The 26,231-nt window shown below is 41.8% G+C and overlaps 1 protein-coding gene across 2 annotated transcripts in view; it reads right to left on the bottom strand.

The window, feature by feature from the left end:
• Positions 1–26,231, bottom strand: part of LOC136866243 (lysoplasmalogenase TMEM86A) — a 484,014-nt gene that overhangs the window by 185,031 nt on the left and 272,752 nt on the right. The window contains exon 1 of one of the 2 annotated variants that reach the window (XM_067143037.2): positions 17,221–17,422. The exons of the other annotated variant lie outside the window; for it this stretch is intronic. Coding sequence (XP_066999138.2) covers positions 17,221–17,253 — 33 coding nt within the window. The 5' untranslated portion in view covers positions 17,254–17,422. Of the gene's footprint in view, positions 1–17,220; positions 17,423–26,231 lie in introns of those variants that run through there. 2 annotated transcript variants of the gene reach the window in all.

Here is a 26,231-nt window from a genome sequence, read left to right as displayed (position 1 = left end):
ATACCTTTCAGTAAATGATTCGTGTAAACTGTAACAGTAACGCTGAAAGGCTGCAGCTTTGTACAATTGACACATTTGGTTAAAAATACTACGACACAATCGGTAGTCTAATCGAGAAACCCACAGCACGAAGATCGGAGCACTAATCGTTCTGGGGTCGATGACCTTCGATGTTAGGCCCCTTTAAACAACAAGCATCATCATCATCATCATCATCAACAACTAATAGTTCTGCCATGCAGGCAGTCAGGAATTCCGTAATGATTGACGATAATTCTACTACAAGTCCTTGACCCGTTGAGAAATTTGTACTGATTATTCAGTAGTGATGTCAATAGACTATTTCAAAGCTCTGGGCCAAAGCAATAACAAGGTCTTTCGACCACGTCCAGTTACCGGACTTTAAACAGCGTACCATTGTTCTCTGTGATAATTACATTATTTTTCATGCATAATGGACTCGCATGTCTCACTTATCACGTGCCATCTGATAATCTTTAAGTGCCGTTCACTATAGGATTCCGACTTACTGTCGTATTCTGAATAACAGAGCATCGTTGTTTCTAAGGAAACCTGAACTCTCAAGTGCATATATTTCCGCTGCAATCAATGAACGCTCATATTTACAAATCTTGAGATCGCCGGGCTGAGTGGCTCAGACGGTTGAGTGAGGCGCTGGCCTGCTGACCCAACGTGGCAGGTTCGATCCTGGCTCAGTCCGGTGGTATTTGAAGGTGCTCAAATACGTCAGCCTCGTGTCGGTAGATTTACTGGCACGTAAAAGAACTCCTGCGGGACTAAATTCCGGCACCTCGGCGTCTCCAAAAACCGTAAAAAGTAGTTAGTGGGGCGTAAAGCAAATAACATTATTATTATTAAATCTTGAGATCGATTTTGGTGATCATTGGAAAAGTAAAATTAAATGACCATCCTCTCTTTACTCAAGCCACAGGGCGAGTTGGCCGTGCGGTTAGGGGCGTGCAGCTATGAGCTTGCATCCGGGAGATAGTGGGTTCGAACCCCACTGTCGGCAGCCCTGAAAATGGTTTTCCGTGGTTTCCCATTTTCACACCGGGCAAATGCTGGGGATGTACCTTAATTAAGGCAGCGGCCGTTTCCTTCCCAGTCCTAGCCCTTTCCTATCCCATCATCGCCATAAGACCTATCTGTCTCGGTGCGCCGTAAAAGCAAATAGAAAAAAAAACACCTCAAGTCAGAAGAGGTCTGACCCTTCGAAGAAGAATGAATGTAACGGCAAAAGAAAATGATGAACATTATCTTTCTATTTCGTCCGCCTCTGTGGTGTAGTGGTTAGCGTGATTAGCTGCCACCTCCGGAGGCCTGGGTTCGATTCCCGGCTCTGCCACGAAATTTGAAAAGTGGTACGAGGGCTGGAACGAACGGGGTCCACTCAGCCTCGGGAGGTCAACTGAGTAGATTTGGGTTCGATTCCCACCTCAGCCATCCTGGAAGTGGTTTTCCGTGGTTTCCCACTTCTCCTCCAGGCGAATGCCGGGATGGTACCTTAAGGCCACGGCCGCTTCCTTCCCTCTTCCTTGCCTATCCCTTCCAATCTTCCCATCCCTCCACAAGGCCCCTGTTCAGCATAGCAGGTGAGGCCGCCTGGGCGAGGTACTGGTCATACTCCCCAGCTGTATCCCCCAACCAAGAGTCTGAAGCTCCAGGACACTGCCCTTGAGGCGGTAGAGGTGGGATCCCTCGCTGAGTCCGAGGGAAAAACCCAACCTGGAGGGTAAACAGATGATGATGATGATGATGATGATGATGATCTTTCTATTTCATTGTCGTGATTAACGTCGCAATAACAATGCGAATACTTTTCGCGACGCACGAATGGGGAAGGGCTAGGATTGGGAATGTAGCGGTCGTGGGCTTAATTAAGGTACATTCCCAGCATTTGTCTGGTGTGAAAATTGGAAATCAAGGAAAACCATCTTCAGGGCAGCCAATGGTGGGATTCGAACCTACCATCTTTCGAATGCAAGCTCACAGGTATGTGACGCGAAACACGCAGCCAACTCGCTCGGTAAATGCCAAGAAGCATTTTAAGTCGCATTTCATAAAAATCCTTCATTCTACATTATACAAAACCATAATTATGTTATTTATTACAAGAGATAGGAGAGGAATTATCAGCAATAGACCAAACATTAGTATCCATTGAAATTCAGCGTAAAAGATTTACATCAATGTTATCAGCCTCAACGGAGAATGATGGATCATGAATGGTGGGAAAAATGAAAGACTCCTTTACTACACGCCTGTTCTTCTGAGGATGGAATGGAATGAGCTGGCCATGGAACTTGGACAGGGAAGATACAAGTGGTAAACATAGTCCAAGTCGAAGCAGTTCTAAACCTCAGCTGAGTCGTGATGTCGCAGCGCACACATAACATGTAAGTTATGGGCCTGTAAAATATAATATTAATTTTATTCTATTTGAAAACTTGAACCATACAAGCTAATTTTACATACAGCAAAGAACAGTACCGGATATACAGTATATGTCTGGACTACAAATTCTATTAGCAGTCGGCAATGAAGATGTGATCAACATCACGCCCTCTCTTCTTCAGCGTGTCGAGTCCTGTGAGGACAGAAACGCCACGAGAATGTCTGCTACAGCACCTGTAATTCTATCGGAGATAAATGCGACAGGTGAAACGGAAATTCATGCGCTGAACTTCCTACACGAACATATTAATGTTGTATAAGATAGTGGATTATGGGCTCCCGCAAACTGTTTCCTGTGATAGAGGGTAAAGCAAGTGTTGGACCATTTCTATTACAGTAAACCACCGGCGTGGAAGAAATTTGTATGGAATGGAACAAAAGAGGAGAGAGAAATATATGAGGCTATCTATCTGAAACTATAACTCGGTTCATATGGAAGGTCATGCGTTCTATTTCTCACCTGAAAACTGAGAAACCTGGAAACAGATTTCAGGGGAAGTACAGTACATGGTCCTCGTGGCCATTCAGCCCACAACGACGTTTCTTTCCCAGACACAAAGGGCTAGGCACTCTATCCCACAAGGTGTCGAGGTTAAAGGGATAGAATCGGTTCGAAGCTATGACGGTACTTCTATCACAAATTTAAACAGAATTATAACGGGAAATGGTACTTGGGTTTGTTAAGAGTCGAGATGTGTAGAATCGGTACTTCCATTTCTATAGTGCTATAATCAACGGTTCTAGAAAGAAAATCGAAAATACTATCCAAACTGGTTACAAAATCGAAAGTGGGCACAAGGCTTCTTTGACACGGCGACTTACGGATGTTCTGCCTTTCAAAAATCGATCAGCCTTGGCCGGAGCCAGACAACTGTCACCTTATCAGTGTAATACTACACTTCCACACTCTTCTTGGGTCTTTTTTTATCAGTACGCTATTTCTTCCCCTAGAGATGTTCTTGTACGTGCTTGTAGGCTATACTGTTGAGTGAGCGGAGACTGTCACCCTGAGAAGTTATTTTCTTTAGTTCCAAATGTCAGTCGTCATCAGCCCACCTTATTTATAAGTCTCTTTCAGACTGTTGAGCACACTTTGTTGTGGTCGTTCGTAATAAAATATTTCTTATCTTGTTCTTTAATCCACATTTGTCCAGTACACACTTGCATATGGGACATGCCATGTGAAATCGTACAGTAAAAAGTGAGTTTTTAATTTTGAAGTAATATCTTAGAAAAATGAACTGTTCTTCTCAATATCAGCTTCCGCTGTTCAAGTCTTTATTATATTAAATATTGAATATGGTATATTTTTCCGATAGTCAGCATTTTACAGTAAAATGATGAAGAAACTCTTAAATTAATGTCTTTAAAGTGGTAAAGATAAATAATAACTGACTTAAGAATTCAGTTATTTATTAAGATGTTCTGGCAACATATTAAATTTGACTTTCTTCCCCACATTAAACGAATATTTTGAAACATCACTGCGGTTTTCCTCTTTGGTCTGGCTCCTTAGCTGAATGGCTAGCGTAGTATAAAGCATCACACTACAGACCACCACAAAAATATGCAGTAGTGAATACTTCCTCCCACCCAGGGTTGACCTCAGGAAAGGCTTCAGCCATACGACTGTGCCAAATCCATTCACAGTGCCAAGCAGAACCTAACTGGGAAAAGGCCAGGAAGAAGAAGAAGTCTGCGGCTTTCTCTTTAAAACAGGAGACGGATTCCGTTTATAAAACAAGGTATCTCCGTACAGGCCCAATTTTAAGAAAGTGAAGTTATTTATTCGCACAGAGCGCTTTGGCCGTGCGGGTGGGGGTGCGCATGTGTGAATTCGAGCCCCGCTGTCGGCAGCCCTGAAGATGGTTTTCCAGGCTAATGCTGCGGCTGAACCTTAATTAAGACCACGGCCGCTTCTTTCCTACTCCTAGCCCTGTCCTGTCCCAACGTCGCCTTAGGACCTATCTGTGTCGGTGCGACGCTAAACAATTTGTAAAATTCGTTCGGTTTTCGAAACTCGCTGCCACCCTATATGAACTGTAACCGACAGGATATTGCAAATCCCTGCGCACTTCATTTCAACACGCGTTGCGTTGCTGTTCGCTTGGTGAGTGGATACGTGCTTCTTGTGGGAGTTCAATCTCACCATAATTATCGCTGTATTATAATAAAAACTGTTGCTTCCGGGAGAATCGAAACCTTTCAAACGACAAAATACAATTAATGTACAATTATCTCAATGTCAATGTTTTATTAGTATATAATTCACGACCCTATAACTATGCCAAGGCAAATTTATTGAACTACCGAAACTTAAGCCATTGCTGTACTCAGATATTTTCCATGATAGAATTAAAGATAATTATAGTCATGATTTTTATCAATAATAATGTGCAAATTCCACACAATTTTCATTTCATTAAAAAGCCTATATTATAGGCTATATTTCGTGAAAATAAAACCTCGTGCAATTTTCAGTCTCCAAGGATAACTGAAGTATGGACCTCGGGAGTTACGAAAAATATACTGTTCTATACCTTAATACGTAGATTTCACGACCACTAAAAGACATAATGATACTTAATTTGGAGATTTTTTTTCTATTTGTTTTACGTCGCACCGACACGACGATGGGATAGGAAAGGCCTAGGAAGTGGAAGGAAGCGGCCGTGGCTTTAATTAAGGTACAGCCCAGACATTTGCCTGGTGTGAAAATGGGAAACCACGGAAAACCATCTTCAGGGCTGCCGACAGTGGGGCTCGAACCCACTATCTCCCGATTACTGGATACTGGCCGCACTTAAGCGACTGCAGCTATCGAGCTCGGTAATTTGGAGATATTAGGTCACGTAATGTTTATAATCTGCCGACGCGCTTCGATCCTGCGACCACGATCGTCTTCAGGGCAATAATAAATAATACATTGGCAACTGTCACTCCACTGTAACCAGACTCAAGCTAGAGAGATCCTGTTAGTTTTAATGATTTTTTTCCTGTGAGAGCTAATAGAGTAGGAAAATATGTCTTAAATGTTCTTGATTTTGATACTTTTCTGTATCTATTTTTAAATTTTCGAATTTTTTAAACAACCCAAGTAATTTTTTTTTGCAGTAATTTGGCGGACTTGACATAGTGTCTCATAAACTTGTGTAGTTTTGTTACGTTAGAAAAATGACAAGTGGCAGTTTGTCGTGAATGCTATAATTTAAACTCTTTCTAAAAGAACAGAAGTGTATCCTATTATTTGCACATGGTAGATAAACCTCCGTGTATTAATTAGTCTGTATCTGTACGTACCTGCCTTTCGGTCGTGGGTCAGATGAGCACTATTTTATATGTCAGAAAGCATACGGAGTACTGTCTGGGTTCACTCTTTGGCGCAAAGGTCAGCCACACGAACTTCGGCTCAGAGGGTCCCGAGCTCGATTCCCGGCCAGATCATGGAGTTTAACTCCATTTGGTTAATTCCTCTGGGTCGAGGAGTGGATGCGTACGTTTGTCTTAATAGAATACTCCCCTCACCGAGTTCCAGATCACCAGAAACTAAGGAGAAAGCATTCATTAATTGGCAATAAGACATGTAGGCTACCTATTAGAGCCGAAACCAACCGACCGATCGACCGACCAACACAATTTGCAAGAAATGCAATACGGAGTACATATCAATGTACAGGAATACTATATGTTAGAAAAAATAAAAAGTAAATAAAAAAAGGCAATCAAAACTGAACAAGATACTAAAAGGAAGATTATTACCGACTATAATAATTTTTGTCTTTCACCCGCCTGGTGGCCATGATCGTTAAGGCGTGAAGTCTCTCTGGTCTGACACCGTGGTTAACCGGTTCGAGTCCCGTTGGTCGAAAACATTTCACCGTCAGAATGTTGGCCGGCAGGATAGGACAGGTGGTGGTATACAATTTCTAATCACTACATAGCGTGCCAAAAGCCTGGATAAAATTCTAAATCTCTCCACAGTGGTCATACGGAGTGAGGACATATGACACTGTTGATGGTGTTTCTTTCGTCAGATGACGACGTAAAGCTCTGAGCAGACCGTCAGGAGTATGTGCCGGCATGGAATTTCACCCTCTCCCTTCCTACTATCATAAATCCCGTCATTCATTTCATCTCGTTAATTCCTCCGATGATGTTAACGAAAGAAACTTATGAATCCGCCCGTGCCTTCAATTCGTTAAATGGTATTTATTCAACTGAGCGAGTTATTTCATTTATTGAAATGTCGTATGGCTTTTAGTGCCGGGATATCCCAGGACGGGTTCGGCTCGCCAGGTGCAGGTCTTTCTATTTGACTCCCGTAGGTGACCTGCGCATCGTGATGATGATGATGATGAAATTATGATGATGAAATTATGATCATAATAATAATAATAATAATAATAATAATAATAATAATAATAATCGTATGGCCTCAGCTACCGTGTGCAGACATTTCAATTTGACGCCATCTGGCTGTCTGCTCGTCAATTTCGACGTTCCGTTTTACTCTAGGCCCAGTAGATGGCAGACCGAGTAAACCGAAACTCTCTTGGGCGTCTATGGCTGAGATTTAATGAATTTTGTCGGGTAAACACCAAATGTGTCACCAGAGATCTTTTACATGCCGACATCGTACGACATGAAGTGTCGAATTGACTTTATTCCGCCCATCAAAAATCCGACTGCCTCTGCCGGGTTTGAACCCGCTATCTTGGGATCCGGAGGCCGACACTCTACCACTGATGAAGACAAAACATACACCCAGCCCCCGTGCTATTGGAATTAACCAATTAAGGTTAAAATCCCCGACCCGGCCGGGAATCGAACCCGGGACCCTCTGAACCGAAAGCCAGTACGCTGACCGTTCAGCCAACGAGTCGGACATTTTATTTATTGATGGACCTGGACGTACGACATCTGGACGTATGACGACTGGACGTATACTTTCGTATGATTTTATTAACTTTATATTACCATAAACTTCCAATGTTCTCTTTAATTCCGATCTAGCAACCATTGGAAGGTTATAGTATGTATGTTATGTATGTATGTATGTATGTATGTATGTGTGTGTGTGTGTGTGTGTGTGTGTGTGTGTGTGTGTGTGTGTGTGTGTGTGTGTGTGTGTATGTACTCTTGAGAGAGGAGAATGTATGCTGTGCTGAGTGACTCAGACGGTAGGGTCCAGCTGACAGGTTCGATCCTAATTCATTCCGGCACTAAAATATGCCAGCCTTATGTTGGTAGGTGGCACGTTAAAGAACTCCTGCAAGACAATATTTTCGGCTCCTCGGCGTCTCCAAAATGCGTAAAAGTAGTTAAAACTAATAACATGAGTATATTTGAGGAAAATATTGACGTGTGTTACCATCATTTTCGTCTTTTTCTCTACACTGTTCCAATCTTTTGAGTCAGACATTTGTGTGAGTACATGCATGGTCACGAAACTTCAAATTTACTTCCCCCCACACAGCTCTTCATCCAGAAACAACACACTACATACCAACTACCATAAAATAACACAACATCCCTCCACGTAGGATTGGCGTCAGAAAGTATATTCGGCTGTAAAAACTGCGTCAAGTCCACAGGTGCGATAAATTAAAACAAGTGAGCCCATTATGGTGTGAGAAAAAGGAGATGTATTCTGGATCTTTGGTTGAATGGTCAGCATCACCACCTTCGGTTCAGAGGGCCCCGGGTTCCATCCCCGGACGATCCGCGTCTGGTTATTTCCTCTGGCTCGAGGCCTAAGTGTTCGTGTTTGTCTCAATACATATGGTCGGGAATCGAATCCGGGGAACTTTAAATGGAAACACGTAATAGTTGAAAACATCCCTCCTAACAGGGTTAGTGTCACGACAAGAGCGAGGTTATCCATCGAATTGTACCATTATTGCTGTCTTTAACTGAATGTAATAATTGTTTCAGGGTAAATCAAGAGTCAAATTAGCGGAGGATTAATGAATACCATTATTAAAACAGTGATGATGATGATGCTTGTTGTTTTAAGGGGCCTAACATCGAAGGTCATCGGCCCCTAATGGTACGAAATGAAAGAACAAAAATTGCAAAGGCATCCACTGACCAAAATAAAAATAAAATATGGCATGAAGAATGAATGGATGGACAGGAACTCAACAAAACACAAAACAAACAAACAAAAATCAGTGGATCCGACTCAATACAGATCGAAAATAACATTATTACCGACCAAGGAGCCACTTACAAAGCACAATGATGCTTGGTGTCTAAAGGGGGTGCAAAATCCACGTCTAAGGCCCCACAGAATGGTACATGTCGCGAGTAAAATAGAACCATGGTATGTGTCATGTTGGGGTATTAATCAGAAGTAGCGAAGACTCACGGTGTTCCACAAAAGATGGTACTACTCACAAGTATTGTAATACGTACAAATAACGCAGACCTATGGTGTGTCTCACACAATGACCCAACTCAGAGCCAACGCAAACCGAGAAGGTTCCCCACCTAGGTGTACTAAACACGGGCGCCGGTATTCTCGTGGTGTTCCTCACATAGTGGGTACTAATCACAGGCAGCGCAGACCCACGGTGCTGCTCATATAGCGGTACAACTCACAGGCTACGCCCAGACCCGCGGTGTTGCACACATGGGTACGACGCACGGGTACTGGAATCCACCAGGCCAGGCTTTTACTGCTACTAATCACAAACCTATTTCGTACCGAATTTAGTGGTACTACTCGCAAGTACAGGCAACCTATGGTGTTCCCCGCGTGATGGTACGATTCAAAATTAGTTTCATGGTTCTAATTCAGTCAGCCCTTGGTCGCCCCTTTTAGTCGCCTCTTACGACAGGCAGGGGATACCGCGGGTGTATTCTACATGTGCGTCCCCCACCCGCAGGGGGTAGGGTGTTTGGTCCGCGAGAGGTATTTTATTTCCCTCAAGTCCGCCGGCAAGCCGGTTTGGACCCCCCTATCCGCCACCTGGGACGCGCCACGTGGGAGTATCATCTCTCCCCCTGCTACGCCAGCGTAGCAGGTTCGTGGTTATTAAAACAGAAATGTATACATACGTACATTACCGTGTACACTAGGCATACCTACTGGAATTTACTACGTCACTGAGATTTAATATGTCTTATTCGTGAACGTCGTTGCGCAACTGAAGTTCTTGCTTTGCTTGATTATTATTTATTTATTGAAGTTTTCCGATCCTTGTCGATATGTTGACTTGTGCTCATAATTCATTCATTAATTAATATTATTATTACTGGTCCAGGGGTGAAATACATGAATTAATCTTAGGTCTTAAAATCTTCATAAAATACGCTCGATGTCCTGGCTAAAGAATGTTATTAAATCCTCGACACTTTTCACCTCTATTTTTCGGTTTGAACTGCCCGCGCTAGTCATGATGGACAAATATATCGAGAATTCAGACATAGCACTCCCATTCGTCGGTGCTAGCCCTGCATCTCAAGAGAGGAAACACAAAACGGTACACAATGCACAAAAGAAAGTAGTGTCTATAGCGAAATAATCACGTACATACGTATGTATATTTTTATAATCAAAATGGAATGTATTAATCCTCCGCTAATTTAACTGTTGACTTACGTGAAAGCAATTATCCTCAATTTACAACAAAAATAATGATGAAATCCGATGGATATGATTCGTTCATATAACCCAAATGCGATGGGAAAAGCGGCAGAAAAGTGTCGTATTAGTAAGCAGTGACAGTTCGAACGGTAGAAGTTTAGGCAAAACGATGATTCTTCATATAGTACTGATGTTACTGTTGTTTGTGGCTGGGATGGGAATATTTTTTCAAGGTTGAATACCTTCCTATCACATCTCAGTACAAATAAGAACAGAGAAAAACAAACACATTACTCAAGACATTCAACATGCGGTACGCATCTATGCACAATTTTCGGGTATTGAATTCCGTTGAGACCTAAATGTGCTTAAAGGACGCTTTCCCAGACCGAAGACACCGGCGTTTCAGATCAAAATTTTAGACGACGTTACTCAGACGTAGAAATGAAGACCAGAATCGGCATTGCAAGAAGTGTGTTTTTGAAATTTAAACATCTTAAGTGTTTTTTTTTTTGCTATGGGCTTTTACGTCGCACCGACACAGATAGGTCTTATGGCGACGATAGGATAGGAAAGGCCTAGGAGTTGGAAGGAAGCGGGCGTGGCCTTCATTAAGGTACAGCCCCAGCATTTGCCTGGTGTGAAAATGGGAAACCACGGAAAACCATTTTCAGGGCTGCCGATAGTGGGATTCGAACCTACTATCTCCCGGATGCAAGCTCACAGCCGCGCGCCTCTACGCGCACGGCCAACTCGCCCGGTCATCTTAAGTGTAAACGTTACCTCCAATAGTGCACGATGTCTTCTGGTACGGGCTAGAACAAATTTGTTACTTTCATTCACCTGCCTCAGTCTCATCCTTGGCTTTGACAACATGAAAATAACCGAGGTATAAGTGATGCTAGTAATGCCATTCCGCATGCAGCCAGTCCCTGCTAAGAATGTTGTGAAAATATCACTCATAGGGCCTGTTGGTGCAGGCATTTCAGCGAGCTTGGCAGACTGAGATGTAATAGCAACTTCTGGCTCAGTGAAGAAGGCAACGGGAAACTTCCTCACTCTTCATTTCCCTAGCACCGCTATGACGGCTGATGGCCATGTGTTACCAGAGCTGCTTTACAGGCTTCGTTAATGAAATGTAGATGTATCGCAGAATGTTGAACATCCGATGGGATGTGGTACTCCCTCGTGCCGGGAAATCACATCAAGTCTTAACTCTCCCAAAATTCAGAAAGGCAATTTATTTCGGCCACATCTTTCGCAATGTCTAATACAGCCTGATGGAACAAACCATAGAAGGCAAGAGAGAAAAGAAACATGGAACTGATCAGAGACGTGGAATCTCCGGCAGTGGTTCGCCCCCACGATACGAAAACGCTGATACGGGAAATACTAAACAGAAAAACTTACTCGATGATATTTGCCAATTTTTTGCGAGGAGACGACACCTGAAGAATGCGTCGTAAAACCGATAGTATATGATTATTATTATTATTATTATTATTATTATTATTATTATTATTATTATTATTATTATTATTCGGCTTCTTGGCCGAATGGTCAGCGTACTTGCCTTCGGTTCAGAGGGCCGCAGGTTCGATTCGCCATCGGATCGAGGATTTTAAGCGCGTCTGGTTAATTCCACTAGCTCGGGGCTGGGTGTTTGCGTTCGTTTTAATACTTAACTTCATTTACACACAACATATGACACTACAAACCAGCACAGAAACACGCAGTAGTAACACATCCCTCCATAGAGGTTGTGCGTCAGGAAAGGAACTCGGCCGTAAAACTAACCTCACATAAGTAAGAGGAATGCCAAGAATAAGAACAATATTATTATTATTATTATTATTATTATTATTATTATTATTATTATTATTATTATTATTATTATTATTATTATTATTGGTTCAAGGTACTTACAGGGGTTAGACAAGGTTGTAATCTTACATCTTTGTTGTTCGTAGTTTACATGGATCATCTGTTGAGAGCAGGGGTGTAGTCAAGGGCGAGGGGTTATTGGAATTTTTTACAAAAGGAAATAAACAGAAAAGGACAATAAACAATTCCGCCTCTGTGGTGTAGTCGTTAGTGTGATTAGCTGCCACCCCCGGAGGCCCGGGTTCGATTCCCGGTTCTGCCACGAAAGTTGAAAAGTGGTACGAGGGCTGGAATGTGGTCCACTCAGCCTCGGGAGGTCAAATGAGTAGAGTTGGGTTCGATTCCCACCTCAGCCATCCTCGAAGTGGTTTTCCGGGATGGTACCTAACTTAAGGCCACGGCCGCTTCCTTCCCTCTTCCTTGTCTATCCCTTCCAATCTTCCCATCTCCCGCAAGGCCCCTGTTCAGCATAGCAGGTGAGGCCACCTGGGCGAGGTACTGATCATCCTCCCTAGTTGTATCCCCCGACCCAGAGTCTGAAGCTCCAGGACACTGCCCTTGAGGCGGTAGAGGTGAGAGTTACGTCTCAAAACTCACGAGTCTCAAAACTCACGGGCTATAATTAGTAACAAATAGTATCAAAATCACGACTACAAACTGGTAGCTAAAGTAAACATTCTAATGAGTCTCAAAATTCACGAATACGGACAGCAGGTGCTTGCGATAACTGCAGGAGGGATGAGGTGCGCGGCGACTCACGCTTCCCTTCAACCCATGTCTCTCCACCGACTCAGGGCAGTCACCCAGGTAGAAGATTGCCTATCAGTTGTTTATCTAGCCTTTTCTGAAATCATTTAAGAGCCCTCGGGGCCCATTTTTAGTCGCTTATTACGACAGGCAGGGGATACTGTGAATGTTATTCTGCCACCCCAACCCACAGGGGAAAAATAATGGTCAGTGAATGAAAGAGGCTGAAGTGTATTATAATCATTATTTTAAAAATATTTTGCATTTGTCTTAAAGTTACATTTTTTCCTTTTCACGTAAATTTGTAATTTATAATGACGTGTGGCCTTCGGAGAAGTCTGGTGCAGGTCTTTAAAGTTGACGCCGTACAGGCGACCTGCACGTCTGTGAGGATGGAGTCTAATGCTGAAGACGGCACGAACGCTCAGTCCCCGAGCCACAGGAATTAACTAATGAAAGTTAAAATCTCCCACCCGACCGGAAACCGAACCCGGGACCCCCGGGACCCCCTGGACCAAAAGCCAGCATGCTAACCATTTAAAGTAGGTACAGTATATTACCCGCTGCTAGTTAAAAGAAACTGTCAGTTGACAGTACTGGGGCTTAGTTCCATTATGCGGCCAGAAGGCGGCATTTACTTGAATAAGGAATTTTATTTAGAGATATTAGAGATCAAGACAGTTAATTCACTCATTTAGTTTAAACATTTGGAGATTCATTTGGAAAAAGGCGTGTTTCTATTCGTCGTAAGCGTTCATCTATTCGCTTACTTCAATCGGTTATCTACCAGACACATTTAAACCAAAAATAAAAATATTCATGACGCATCCGATTATTCTGCGCGATATAACTGAATGATATTTGAAACTCATTCGATTATTTGATTTGATTATTCATTCGATTATTTAAATAATCGGATGGAAGTTATTTGATTATTAAAAGTATTCCATTATCCCATCACTAATAGGGTGGACATTTATCCATTGAAAGAAGAACTGGCCCTGCTAGTGAGTTTTGAGATGGTGTCGTCCCATTTGCGATCGCTCTTATCAGTGACATACAGTCAGGTTGCTGTGAGGGAATTTCCTACTGAAGAACTGGTACAGGGAGACATCCCCCAAGTAACTGGCGAAACTACGAACTACTGTCGGAATTTTTATTATGGACACTCGAGATTAGGCTTTAATTATAAACGAACCGATAGGTCTATTGCAATGTGAATTATACCAATATTGTCCTTGTTTAATTATGCATTAGGGTATATAAGACACATTGTTTTTGAAGTTCATTAAACATTTTTTATTTGCGGTTGTCGTAAATATTGTCCGGGTTTTTGGCTTCTTCTCTAGGAAGCGCTCACTTAGAATTATATACAGGGAAAAATACTTGTTTCGTTGGTAATGACATTTTTATATGCTATAACCACATGTAATACTGAAGTTAATTTTTTTCAACCACCCCGAAGAAAGTTGTTATCATTTTTCTAAAGCAATTCTTTCTCAGCCCAGGATAAACGTACAGCAGGAAACTTGGGCTCGTTTTGAAACACTCAGTAATGGTTATCAGATACTACAACCACTGTAACCATACAGTATGGTACCGAATTCATGAAGGATAATATTGAAGGGGGGTTTTATGCACGCCGGACCGTGCGATGAACAGCAGGCCGAGTGGTGAGATCGGGCGCATACGAATCGTATTTTGAAACTCCCTATGTACCGTTTGAGACTGATGCGTTAATATCGGGACTGACAGAAAATAAACAGGACTCAAATGAACCTTTTATTTAGAGTTACCAGATAGTTGTGGTGTAAAGGCGGTTAAATGAGTTTTAAGAAGTAGGACAAAAATGGGCGTATTAAAACTGTTGAATTTTACACTTTCCAATTTCAAAACAAAAGGATTTTGCTGTAACACTTTGCTTCTTCGATAGTCCTACCCTTTTTGAAGCAATTGTAGCTCATCTCAAACTTAACAGTTAACTTACACTTTCTTATACAATAGGGGACACTATTAAATGCTCAAACTGTTCAAACATTCATACTGACACGTTAAGTAAACAGCTGCTCAAAATATAATTAGCCTACTATCATATGTATGTATGTCTGTCTACCCCTTAGTCTTGTTTCTTGATACCGGGTTGGGATAAGATGAGATTAATTTATACGGGATGTTTCTACGGCCGGATGCCCTTCCTGGCACCAACCTCAGTTGAGGAGCTAATGAAGATGAAATGTGTTATGGTGAAATGGGTAAGGGATGGGAGGACTCAGCTCTGACCTATGGATAGGAACTGTACCTGGAAGTGAAAATATTAAACTACAGAAAACCATTCTGAGAACAACCAACGGTGGGGTTCGAATCCACGCGTTTCCCGAATGCAGAGCTTGGCTCCATAGCCGTCGCACGTTAAAACGCGCGGCCAATCAGCCTACTTTCACCTATATAAAAAAAATATATAACTTTTGTCTGTACGCTCGGATTAGTTGTACAAGATTCCAGAACTGAATGTTAAGAAAATGTTTAGAATAAAATAAGTTGAAGATATTATAATTTTATAATGATAGCGCGAAAAGATGAGATTGCTTTCGGGAAATAGTTGGTTCGAATCCCATTATCGGTAGCCCTGAAGATGGTTTTCCGTGGTTTCCTATTTTCACAACAAACAAATGCTGGGGCTGTACCTTAATTAAGGCCACGGCCGCTTCCTTCCCACTACTACCCCTTTCCTATCCCATTGTCGCCATAAGACCTATCTGTGTCGGTGCGACGTAAAGCCAGCCATAAAATACCCATGTCACCAAACACCTCTGACTTTTCCGTAAATTTCTGTAAGAGTATCCATTATATAAAGCACAAGGTTTGCCTTTCTTTGTCTCAGTGACCTGTATGTCCTAAGTAAGCACGCAGATAACAACATAACAACAAAAGCTACATCAACGATGGGTATCTACAGCTGGAATAATTACAGTATGTTAAAAATTATAGAATAATATATCTCCTCAACAAACCTTCAAGAGAGAGTTTGTGCGGGTACGCCCTAATTAGCAGTCCCCCTGCTGCATGGACGTTGGAAAGCCCTGCTAGGCTGCTGATAATTTTTACAGTGGTCGCAAACGGGACACAGACTGGTCTTTCTTCACAATCTTGTTTTCCATTGTAATGGGAGTGATCGCAAATGGGACACAACCTTTGAGATTGGCTCAGGTAAAAGACTTGTTCTTACTAATCCTCTTACAGAAATTCGTGAGTTTTGAGACTCGTGAGTTTTGAGACAACACGGAGGTGAGACCCCTCGCTGAGTCCGAGGAAAAAACCGACCCTGGAGCGTAAACAGATTAAGAAGAAGACAATAAACAAGTGAAAGTCAAGTCAGTGGGTTAGCTCTTTAGAATATTCACAGAGACATAGTTGTAAAACCAACAGATCTCTTGAATCAACCATTCGCTGTAAAACTGTTGACCTCGATCACATTGTTCTTCTTCTGTATTTTAATAACGATTTTGTAGTGTAAGATATTGCAATCTGAATATCGACATAATTCACTTGTACTGGCTACACTACTGGCTCAAAGGTATTAAGTGGTAGATAGGGATCCTGTGAGGTAAAAATGTAGGAAGCAGTCTCGTCTATGCTGACGGCTTAGTCCTAATGCAGACTGTGGCGAAAGCCTGCAGTCTAATATCTTGGAATTTGAAAATAGGTGGAATGAGTATGGTATAAGAATGTGTCTTTCTAAGACTAAATTGTTGTCAGTAGGTAAGAAATCCTAGACAACTGAATGTCAGATTGGGAATCCAAAGCCGTAACAGGTAGATAATTTCAAATACTTTGGATGTGTGTTCTCCCAGCATGGTAGATGAGATTGAATCAAGGTGCAGCAAAGCTAATGCAGTGAGTTTGCAGTTGTAATCAACAGTGTTCTGTAAGAAGGAAGTCAACTCCCGGACGAAACTATCTTTACATCGGTCTGTTTTCAGGCCAACATTGTTTTACGGGAGTCAAAGGTGGGTGGACTCATGGTGTCTTCTTCGTAAGTTAGAAGTAACAGTCATGAAAGTAGCGAGAATGATTGCTGGTATAAACAGGTGGGAACAATGACAGGAGGGTATCGGAATGAGGTGATAAAAGCTAAGTTAGGAATTAAACCGGCTTCGGTGGTGGGGTCGTGTGAAGCGAATAGAGCAGGATAGGTAACCTAGGAGAATAGTGGAGAAGGGGAGTAGAGGGAGACCAAGACGACGATGGTTAGACTAACCATTTACAGATAAGAGGTATAGGACTAAACGGGGCCGCAGCATTAGCAACATATAGAGGATTGTGGCGGCGATTAGTAAATTCACAGATGCTTGCAGACTGAACGCTTAAAGACAGAGCAGTCTATAATAAAGATGTGATGTTGTTATTATTATTACACTTCATGTCTAACGGAATTGCTCAAAAGTGTTTTCTTTTCTTAGAATGTCAGGCACTGAGTTACTGAAGTTCGCTGTTAATGTATCAATAAGGTTAATATGACTTACAAACTCAAGCAGCGTCTGTCGCTCTTGCTCCATCGCTACTGGTGGCGTGCTGAGCTCTATTAAGTTCCCGCGGATAGCCAAGAGCTACACACTTCACTCGGTCCTGCTGACGCTCCGCGGCCACTGGTCGCAGCGAACTGACACTAGGAGCTCAGGTTTTGAGCCCATATAGCTCAAGTAGAAATTTTAAAATGCAAATAGACACCGTGAGTCACGCGACAGATGACACCTGCGCGAATGCGTCCGATAGCACTATTATCTGGAAGTTATGTGGCAATCTCTTGCTCTGCCTTAACATTCTGAAGATCTACCAATTTAAAAATATATACGTATTTGTGACAAGTCTCATGATAAGATTGACAGTTGATAGTTGCTGCTGATTCTTTAAAAAGATTCAGGCAATGTAGTAACCGTAAAAATCTGGCAGTGTGATGCTTGTCGTAGTAAGTATATTAATAATTTTTCAGAGGTTGGACTGGAACTTACTGCAATAATAATAATAATAATAATAATAATAATAATAATAATAATGAAAACAGAAAACCTATAACCTGTTTTCCAGTCATTGACCAGGTAAGGGATGTAATGAATGAATCATATAGAGGCTATTAGTACGATGGGGTCGCCACTTCCAAAGTGATTTAATAATAATAATAATAATAATAATAATAATAATAATAATAATAATAATAATAATAATAATAATAATAATAATAATTCTTTCTTTTTTTGCTTACCCTCCAGCGTCGGTTTTTCTCTCGGGCTCAGCGAGAGATCCCACCTCTACCGCCTCAAGGGCAGTGTCCTGGAGCGTGAGACTGGATCGGGGGATGGAACTGGGCAGGAGGACCAGTACCTCGCCCAGGAGGACTCACCTGGTATGCTGAATAGGGGCCTTGTAGGGGGGATATGAAGATGGGAAGGGATAGACAAGGAAGAGGGAAGGAAGCGGTCGTGACCTTACGTTAGGCACCATCCCGGCATTTCCCTTGAGAAGAAGTGAGAAACCACAGAAAACTACTTCGGGGATGGCTGAGGTGGGAGTCGAACCCACCTCTACTTAGTTGACCTCCCGAGGCCGAGTGGACCCCGTTCCAGCCCTCGTACCACTTTCCAAATTTCGTGACAGAGCCGGGAATCGAACCCGGGCCTCCGGGGGGGATGGCAGCTAATCATTCTGACCACTACACCACAGAGAAGGAAATAATAATAATAATAATAATAATAATAATAATAATAATAATAATAATAATACACTGTTCTGCATCCATACAATGCCTCTGACCCTCATACAAATCACCAAGTATCCCTGCAAGAGAAAGAAAGTACCTGGGGAGATAAGATCCTCCACGGAAGATACTAAGCAATCTAAACCAACAGAGCATAGACAAGAATGCGTCGTGCATGTGGTTTCAATGTGGGCACTTATTTGGGGAGACAGAGGGATTTGCAGTTGCTATACAAAACCAAGTAATAGCTACAAACAGTTACAAAAAAGTACATCATCAAAGACACCAGCGAACTCTCTGACAAATACAGACGATGATCCGTTCATATCGAGACCATCCACCATATCACGGCAGGCTGCCCAGTACATGCCCCCGTAGAATACACGAGAAGACACAATCATGTCACGGGAATTATACACCAGGCACTTGCTCAGGAATACCAATTAACTCAGGAGCGTATCCCTTATTACAAGTACCATCCAACACCACTCCTGGAGAACGAGTCGATTAAGCTTTATTGGGACACTGCTGTAGTGACAGACAAAACAGTCAACCATAACAGACCAGACATCATACTGGTAAACAAGAAAACTGGGACAACTTTCATTATTGACTCGCTATCCCCAATTACACCAACACTGACAGGAAGTACCATGAAAACATCTACAAGTACAGTAGTCCGACTCCTGAACGGTCAGCGTACTGGCCTTCGGTTCAAAGGGTCCGGGTTCGATTCCTGGCCGGGTCGGGGATTTTAACCTTAATTGGTTAATTGCTACGGCACGGGGGTTGGGTGTATGTGTTATCTTCATCATCATTTCAGCCTCATGACGACGCGCAGGTCGCCTGCGGGAGTCAAATAGAAAGACCCGCACCTGGCGAGCCAAACCCGTCCTGGGATATCCCGGCACTAAAAGCCATACGACATTTCATTTCATCTACAAGTACAAAGAACTTGCAGATCAAGAGGATCTGGAAGATGAAACTGGTACGGATAGTCCCTCTGATTCTGTCATTCCACGGCCTCATTGCACACACACTTCAGAAGAGTCTGCGAGAATTGGGTCTTCCACCGAACATCTATAAAATTATGCAACATTCTGTCCTCCTGTCAACATACAACATTGTGCGATCGTTCCTCTCGCAAGAACGAAGATCCCGTGATCTAGTTTTGTAGATACATGTACATCAATATTTGTGTTATAATATGTAAATACTTCAATTATTGTAAGGCACTTGGTGCATCGCGTGCCCCGTTACTACCCATATTTCCTGTGGAGAAGTGCATGAATAATAATAATAATAATAATAATAATAATAATAATAATAATAATAATAATAATAATAATAATAATAATAATAATAATCGTTCCGGAGTATCCGTGGAAAGCAGAGGTGAAAGAAGGTGTTGGGGTGAATGGGTCTAACTACAATATCAAAATTAATTAAAACTTAAACTGAACGTTATATTTTCAGAACTTCAAACTTAACAATTTTTCAGAACAATGAAACATCTTAAAACAGGTCTAGGAACAGACAAGATTAGTGATCTTAACAGATCCTGGGCTTCAAGCCCTCGCTTTACATTTCCTGAGCTCCTAGCTCAAATTTACAAAAGAGCACAAAATAATCCAGGGGAAGAAATCCCCTAATTCAAGAACACTTGCTCTCCACAATCTAAATACCAAGCATTCCAGAGCCACTCTTTACGATTACAAAACTTGCAAAAGAGCTAACAGGCTCTCAGTTTCTCAAGCCTACTCAAGGCAACATTGCATGTAAATCTGACAATCTCTGGCCTAACAAGGCACTATTTAAAAATAGAAATATTGTTACACAGAGGTATCTAGTACCCAACCTATAGGGCCTTTGTGAAAAAGAACAGGTTAAATAAGCGGCCCGAGTACAATTTGAATGGAGGCGACTACTGTGCTCCAAAGAAAATTAAAACCTATAGGCCACTAGACCGATGAAACAGGGGCTAATCCCAAACCACTGAGCTAGCACAGATGGAAATAACTTTAATACATAGCAGAAACGAAAGGTTACAAACACGTAGGGATTTCAAACCAAGATGAAAGGGAGCTCGAGAGGGTACTTCACTCTATATCCCCGATTTAAAGTTAAATATTTTATGAAGTTTTAACATTAGCCTGCAGAAGGTTACATTTTTAGAAAAGTAAGTTATATAGCTAACGATTCGGACCTTTCCCTCGGGTTAAACTGCGGAGTTAGCAAGAAAGAAAGATGTTATGTGGCCATTATCTTGTAGATGTACTAGCTGCCGACGAAAGAGGCCGCCCGCCTCCTGCTAAGAGTACACACACTCAGATGGACGTTGATCAATTGGTCAAGAAACGAGAAAAGCCGCAGTTTATAAACCCTCAGGGAAGGTTCGAGATCATTCACGATTAATCAAGACATACCCTCTGAATTTTATTGATAGGTTTCAAAAGTAGCACTCATAATCGGAGAAGAAGCCTGTGATAGGTGGAAAATTAATTACAGAAATTAGTGATTGGTTGGATTCAAAACTGGCGGAAAGAAAAAAGTAAATATTGCCAACCCAAAATTAAATGAACATCAATTAGTTAAAAAAACCAAGAAATACAAAACTTCTTTAAATTATAGGTTCTTTCACTTCGCACCAGGGTGCATGATCATAGTTTTTAGTGGTGTCATCTGTGGTAGAATGTCCAAACTTCTTGATGAATGTCAAACAAAACAAGTAGAAATTCACTCAGGTTGGGAAACTGCACAATAACAAAATCATTCAATATTTAGGTGGTGACATCTTCTGATTAAAGTTTCAAGTTGGTGTAGATTCAGTTTCACTGTTTCGCCAATAGAGGAGTTCATTTAGGCGCTAGCTTTGAATGCGCGGCGTTGAGGTGTACCTCCCTGTACAATAATAATAATAATAATAATAATAATAATAATAATAATAATAATAATAATAATAATAATAATAATAATAATAATAATAATAATAATAAACAACCACATGGCTTACAGCCTTGAACGGCCTTGGCCTGTCAAGTGAAAGCTGCTCATCCTGAAGGCCTGCAGATTTCGAGGTAACGCGTGGTCAGGGCGACAAATCCTGTCGGCCATTATTCCGGGTTTTCTAGGCTGGGGTCATTGTCTCACCGTCAGAGAGCTTCTCAACTGTTCTTACGTAGGCTGAGTGAACCAGCCGTCATATCCATATAAAAGTACCTGAACTTGCCGGGAATTAAACTGGGGGGGGCTCAGGGTAAGAGACAGGCTCGCTCCGCTACACTGCTAGCGCGGCTTAGTAATAATACTAATAATAATAATAATAATAATAATAATAGCAGTGATAATAATCTACCTGTCTATCTCAGGTATTAGTTACTTACATTCTATAGTTAAATTCAAGGGGTTGAATCCTCACATACTGTAGTTGGTACTGAAGAGTGTTTATGCAGCCGGTCCCTGTAGTGAGGGATGTGAAAGTGTTGCTCATAAAGTCAGCTGGTGTATGCATTTCTTTGGTCATGGCATGCTGATATGTAACAGCACCTTTTGTATCGGTGAGGAAAGCGGAGGGAAATTACCTCACTACTATTTTCCTACTATGTCTCTTCAGTAACGGCTAGGCTGCCTATGGCCACTGATGGTAGATCTATGGAGGATCTAACCAGGCATCGAGGTGTGATTAGTAATACTCCTATCTCAATCTCCTTCATACCATCATAGCCAAGGATGAGACTGAGGAAAATTAATGAAAGTAACGGACAAGGAGACACAGTACACTATATCTCACCAGAGATGGATATGGACAGCATGTTATAATACCCACCTTTAAGTATTTTCTTCACAGATGCAGATGAGTGTTCTGCTAACCAAATTGCTGTCCACAGTACCTCCAGAGGCCATCTAATATAAACAAACTGTGATTCATGTCCAGTAATTCACGCATTATTCTAAGGTTTTTTCAAGGAGAGTAATTAAAACTGCGCAGCTCATAAACATGTAGAAGTTAGTAACGCCAGTGGTGTGCGTGATAAGAGCATTGGCGTAGGCAGAATCTACCGAGTTTATTTGGGCGTAGGTGGCGTCAACCTGTTGACGTAGGTTTGAACGTCTAATCCTCGTGTTATGCGGCTGTGATTATTTAAACAAGCATGTTGGTAGACAATACTGCGGCCTATCTTGTGATCGTACAAAAATAATTTGTTTTGGAGAATCCTATACTACATATCAATGGAAAGAAAATTTCCTGTATCGTGATCGATATAACTTTTAGTATCATTTCACCTAGAAAAGATCGTAATAAACTGGAAATTATTCGAATGTTGGCCTGAAGGGTACCGTACGGTCACCCATCTCATGCTGCTATACACTGCTAAATACCGAATGACTATCCCGGGTTTTGATTCCGTAGCAGCAGGCGCAGAAGTCTGATGGACTGCGCAATACAGTTGATTGAATACGATTTTGATGGAGACTTTGACCGAAAATTATCCTTGATTTATAAAGGTATTGACACATGTCAATATTTTCCTCAAATATAAATACTCATGTTATTAGTTTTAACTACTTTTACGCTTTTTGGAGACGCCGAGGAGCCGAAAATATTGTCCCGCAGGAGTTCTTTAACGTGCTACCTACCGACACAAGGCTGGCATATTTGAGTGCCGGAATGAATTAGGATCGAACCTGCCAACTGGGCCCTACCGCCTGAGTCACTCAGCACAGCATACATTCTCCTCTCTCAAGAGTACATACATTCATACATTCATACATACATACATACATACATACATACATACATACATACATACATACATACGAACATACATGCTGCTTAGTCGAAGAAGTAAAAGCGTTCACCCACAAGAACGTAGATTCGATTCCCCGTCACAGAATCGAAACATTTGGGAACGAGATTTCCCCTTTTGATGAGGCATATAGCCCAGAAGTTCACTCAGCCTCCACCAAAATGAGTGCTGGGTTAAGTCCTGGGGACAAGGACGGCCGAGTGTAGAGCTGTCCACTGTATCCCACTTAGTGCTGACTGAATGAATTTAGCAACTTCATAACCCTCCACTGCAAACTATGACTGTGGCTTCATTTATTACTACACTTCTTACCCTGAGATTATTATAAACCGAACTTGTCCATCCTCTCTCCATGCTTCTCTTGCCTTCCTGTGGAGTCATCGCTCGAGCATATCCTCCGCATTTCACCTCAGGTAACTACACCACCAATATCCGTGTAACTTCCATCAACTTGGTCACTCGAAAATTTTCTTCCATTCCTTCATGTGGCCAGCGGCGAGGTCTTGCGTTTAGAGAATTTCGGGTTTGATTCCAGGTCGGGTCGAGGATTTAAGCCCCGTCTGGTTAATTCTTCCTACTTGGGAACTGGGTATTCAATACACACCTCTTCATAAGCAGTTCAGACAACCCATTACTTTACCAACCATCACAGAGGCACGACATAGTAAATGATTTTCTTCCTATCGGACTGGCGTCAGGAATGGTATTCAGCCGACAAACAGTGAGAGATTTACGTAGGCAACAGCCCTCGCGAGCCCACTAGAGTGTGGAGAAAGGAGTATAGAACTTATTCTTATTGATCGATAGCTCCAATTATGAACCCTCTTCCATCTCTACTCAAGAATATCGTGGGACTCCGGACTTTTGATGATTTTCATCTAGTGCTCCATTGTCTGGGAACTTCTTCCATCTCCACTTTCGACTTTATCCCAGCAGGAAGCTCAGGATCACAGTCGAATAAATAATGAGGTCAGCTTTGCTCCTAATCTTAATTTGATTACGGAGTTATGATGTAACGACCGGGAAAGCTTGGAGAAACGTGCTCTCTGCAGGGGACTCTCATCGTATACATACTCCCACGACTGAGATATACAAAAGTGTTTGTTGTGATGTGCAGTTTACGAGCGCTGAACCCACTATACAAGACACCCGGCAATCGAAAGGCTTTTAGACACGTTGTAATAATACTTTCAGTGCAAAATTCTACTTCTATTAGTGTCATGAGCAAACGTCTTATGTGACACTGGTCGTAAGTCACAACGGCACACATCAATGGCAAACCGGAAGTCTATAGTCGCTGATTGTTTCTAGAAATAAATGATTAGACGCCCCGAGAAAACTCTTCTGTTATCACTTGAGAGCCGTCCTTTTAAATCTGAACAGCCCCTAACAAACGCGTCTTATCTGTAGTAATATAACAAGAGCTCCAAAAATTATCCAGAGGCAATTTGGAGCTCAAGTTGTATTTATTTTGAATGATTAGCGAATAACTACCAAATTAGATCAGTAATGATAGTAAAAGGGCATACATATAAAACAAATCAAATACGAAGTGATTCGTGACCTACAAAGAGAACAAAACTTTCATAATGGAAATGTACTGTTTTAGTATTTTGTTTAAACTCTTTGGGCTGCAGTCTATCACGAAGCTGACTGGCGGCTTTATATGAATAAATCATAGTTACATCCTGTTGATTGTACGGTTTGCGTTACTAATACTTTGTGTGGCCACTTCTAGCCGAGTGCAGCCCTTGTCAGGCAGACTCTCCGATGAGGGTGAGCGGCATCTGCTATGTGTAGGTAACTGCGTGTTATTGTGGTGGAGGGAATAGTGTTATGTGTGGTGTGTGAGTTGCAGGGATGTTGGGGACAGCACAAACACCCAGCCCCTGAGCTACTGGAATTAACCAATGAAGGTTAAAATCTCCGACCCGGCCGGAAATCGAAGCTGGGACCCTCTGAATCGAAGGCCATTACGCTGACCATTCATCCAACGAGTCGGACTGCGTTACTGATCATGTTTCAATGCCCCATTCTGATGAATTGACATAAAAAGAAGTGCATGCAGGTGCGATAAAATGAAAGCGATGACATTGTGGCGATAGACAGCTGTTGATTGAAATTTTTGATAGGTATCCCTATACCGGATTAGTCACTGGAGCGAGCTAAATAGTCTCACTAATGTAATAAGAATGTAGTGCATGTACGTTCTATTATTCTCGAGTTTGAGATTTTTGATAACATACATTATGTGAAAATGATATCTATCATTTTTTAAAGTTTTGTCTGATATTCTGTTAAAATTGAAAAACTGTTAATCCATTTTTCATAAAACTTGCCAATATTAAGGTATAGACATCCAGAATTTTCATATACTTTTCTTGGTTTTATCCCATTATAAGAACTAGGAGCTAGGAAATGATATGTTTAACCTTGAGAACTCCGCTCTTCAGCTAGAGGGAAGCGAACGTTGAGTTCAGCGGATTCCTTCGCGGGCCACTGATACCTCGCCCGGATTTTTAAAATTATTTCTTTATGCTAACACCGGCGGTTGCATTTGGTACTTCCACGCCTTCTGCTCGCTGTGTAGAATGCAAAGCCATTTGAACTAACCTCTTTAATATCCTTCACATGCGCTATGACTACGAGATTTTATGGTTTCTAATTGTTGCTTTACTGAGATCTTTCAATTTTATTTCCGTACTTGCATACGTACTTCAGTTGTAGTGATGTACCACTTCGAGGCTCCGGTACTAGCGTTCCAAGTTGAAGTGTAGGCATTCTCACTTTCCATTGTAACTTGATTCCGTGGAATCAAGTTCACACTGTTCTCTGAGACCTGGTTAGATATCGACACGTTACATTGAAATCAATGGAGTTTTTACCATTTCATTTTGCATCGAAATTAACAGAGTTACTCGATTTAAAATGAAGTTCATAAATATTACCGCCCGCGTCGGTACGCTTGGCCATA

The sequence above is a fragment of the Anabrus simplex genome, chromosome 3 (genome assembly GCF_040414725.1).
Source record: "Anabrus simplex isolate iqAnaSimp1 chromosome 3, ASM4041472v1, whole genome shotgun sequence".
Lineage (NCBI taxonomy): Eukaryota > Metazoa > Arthropoda > Insecta > Orthoptera > Tettigoniidae > Anabrus > Anabrus simplex.
This window is presented reverse-complemented; position numbering and strand designations above follow the sequence as displayed.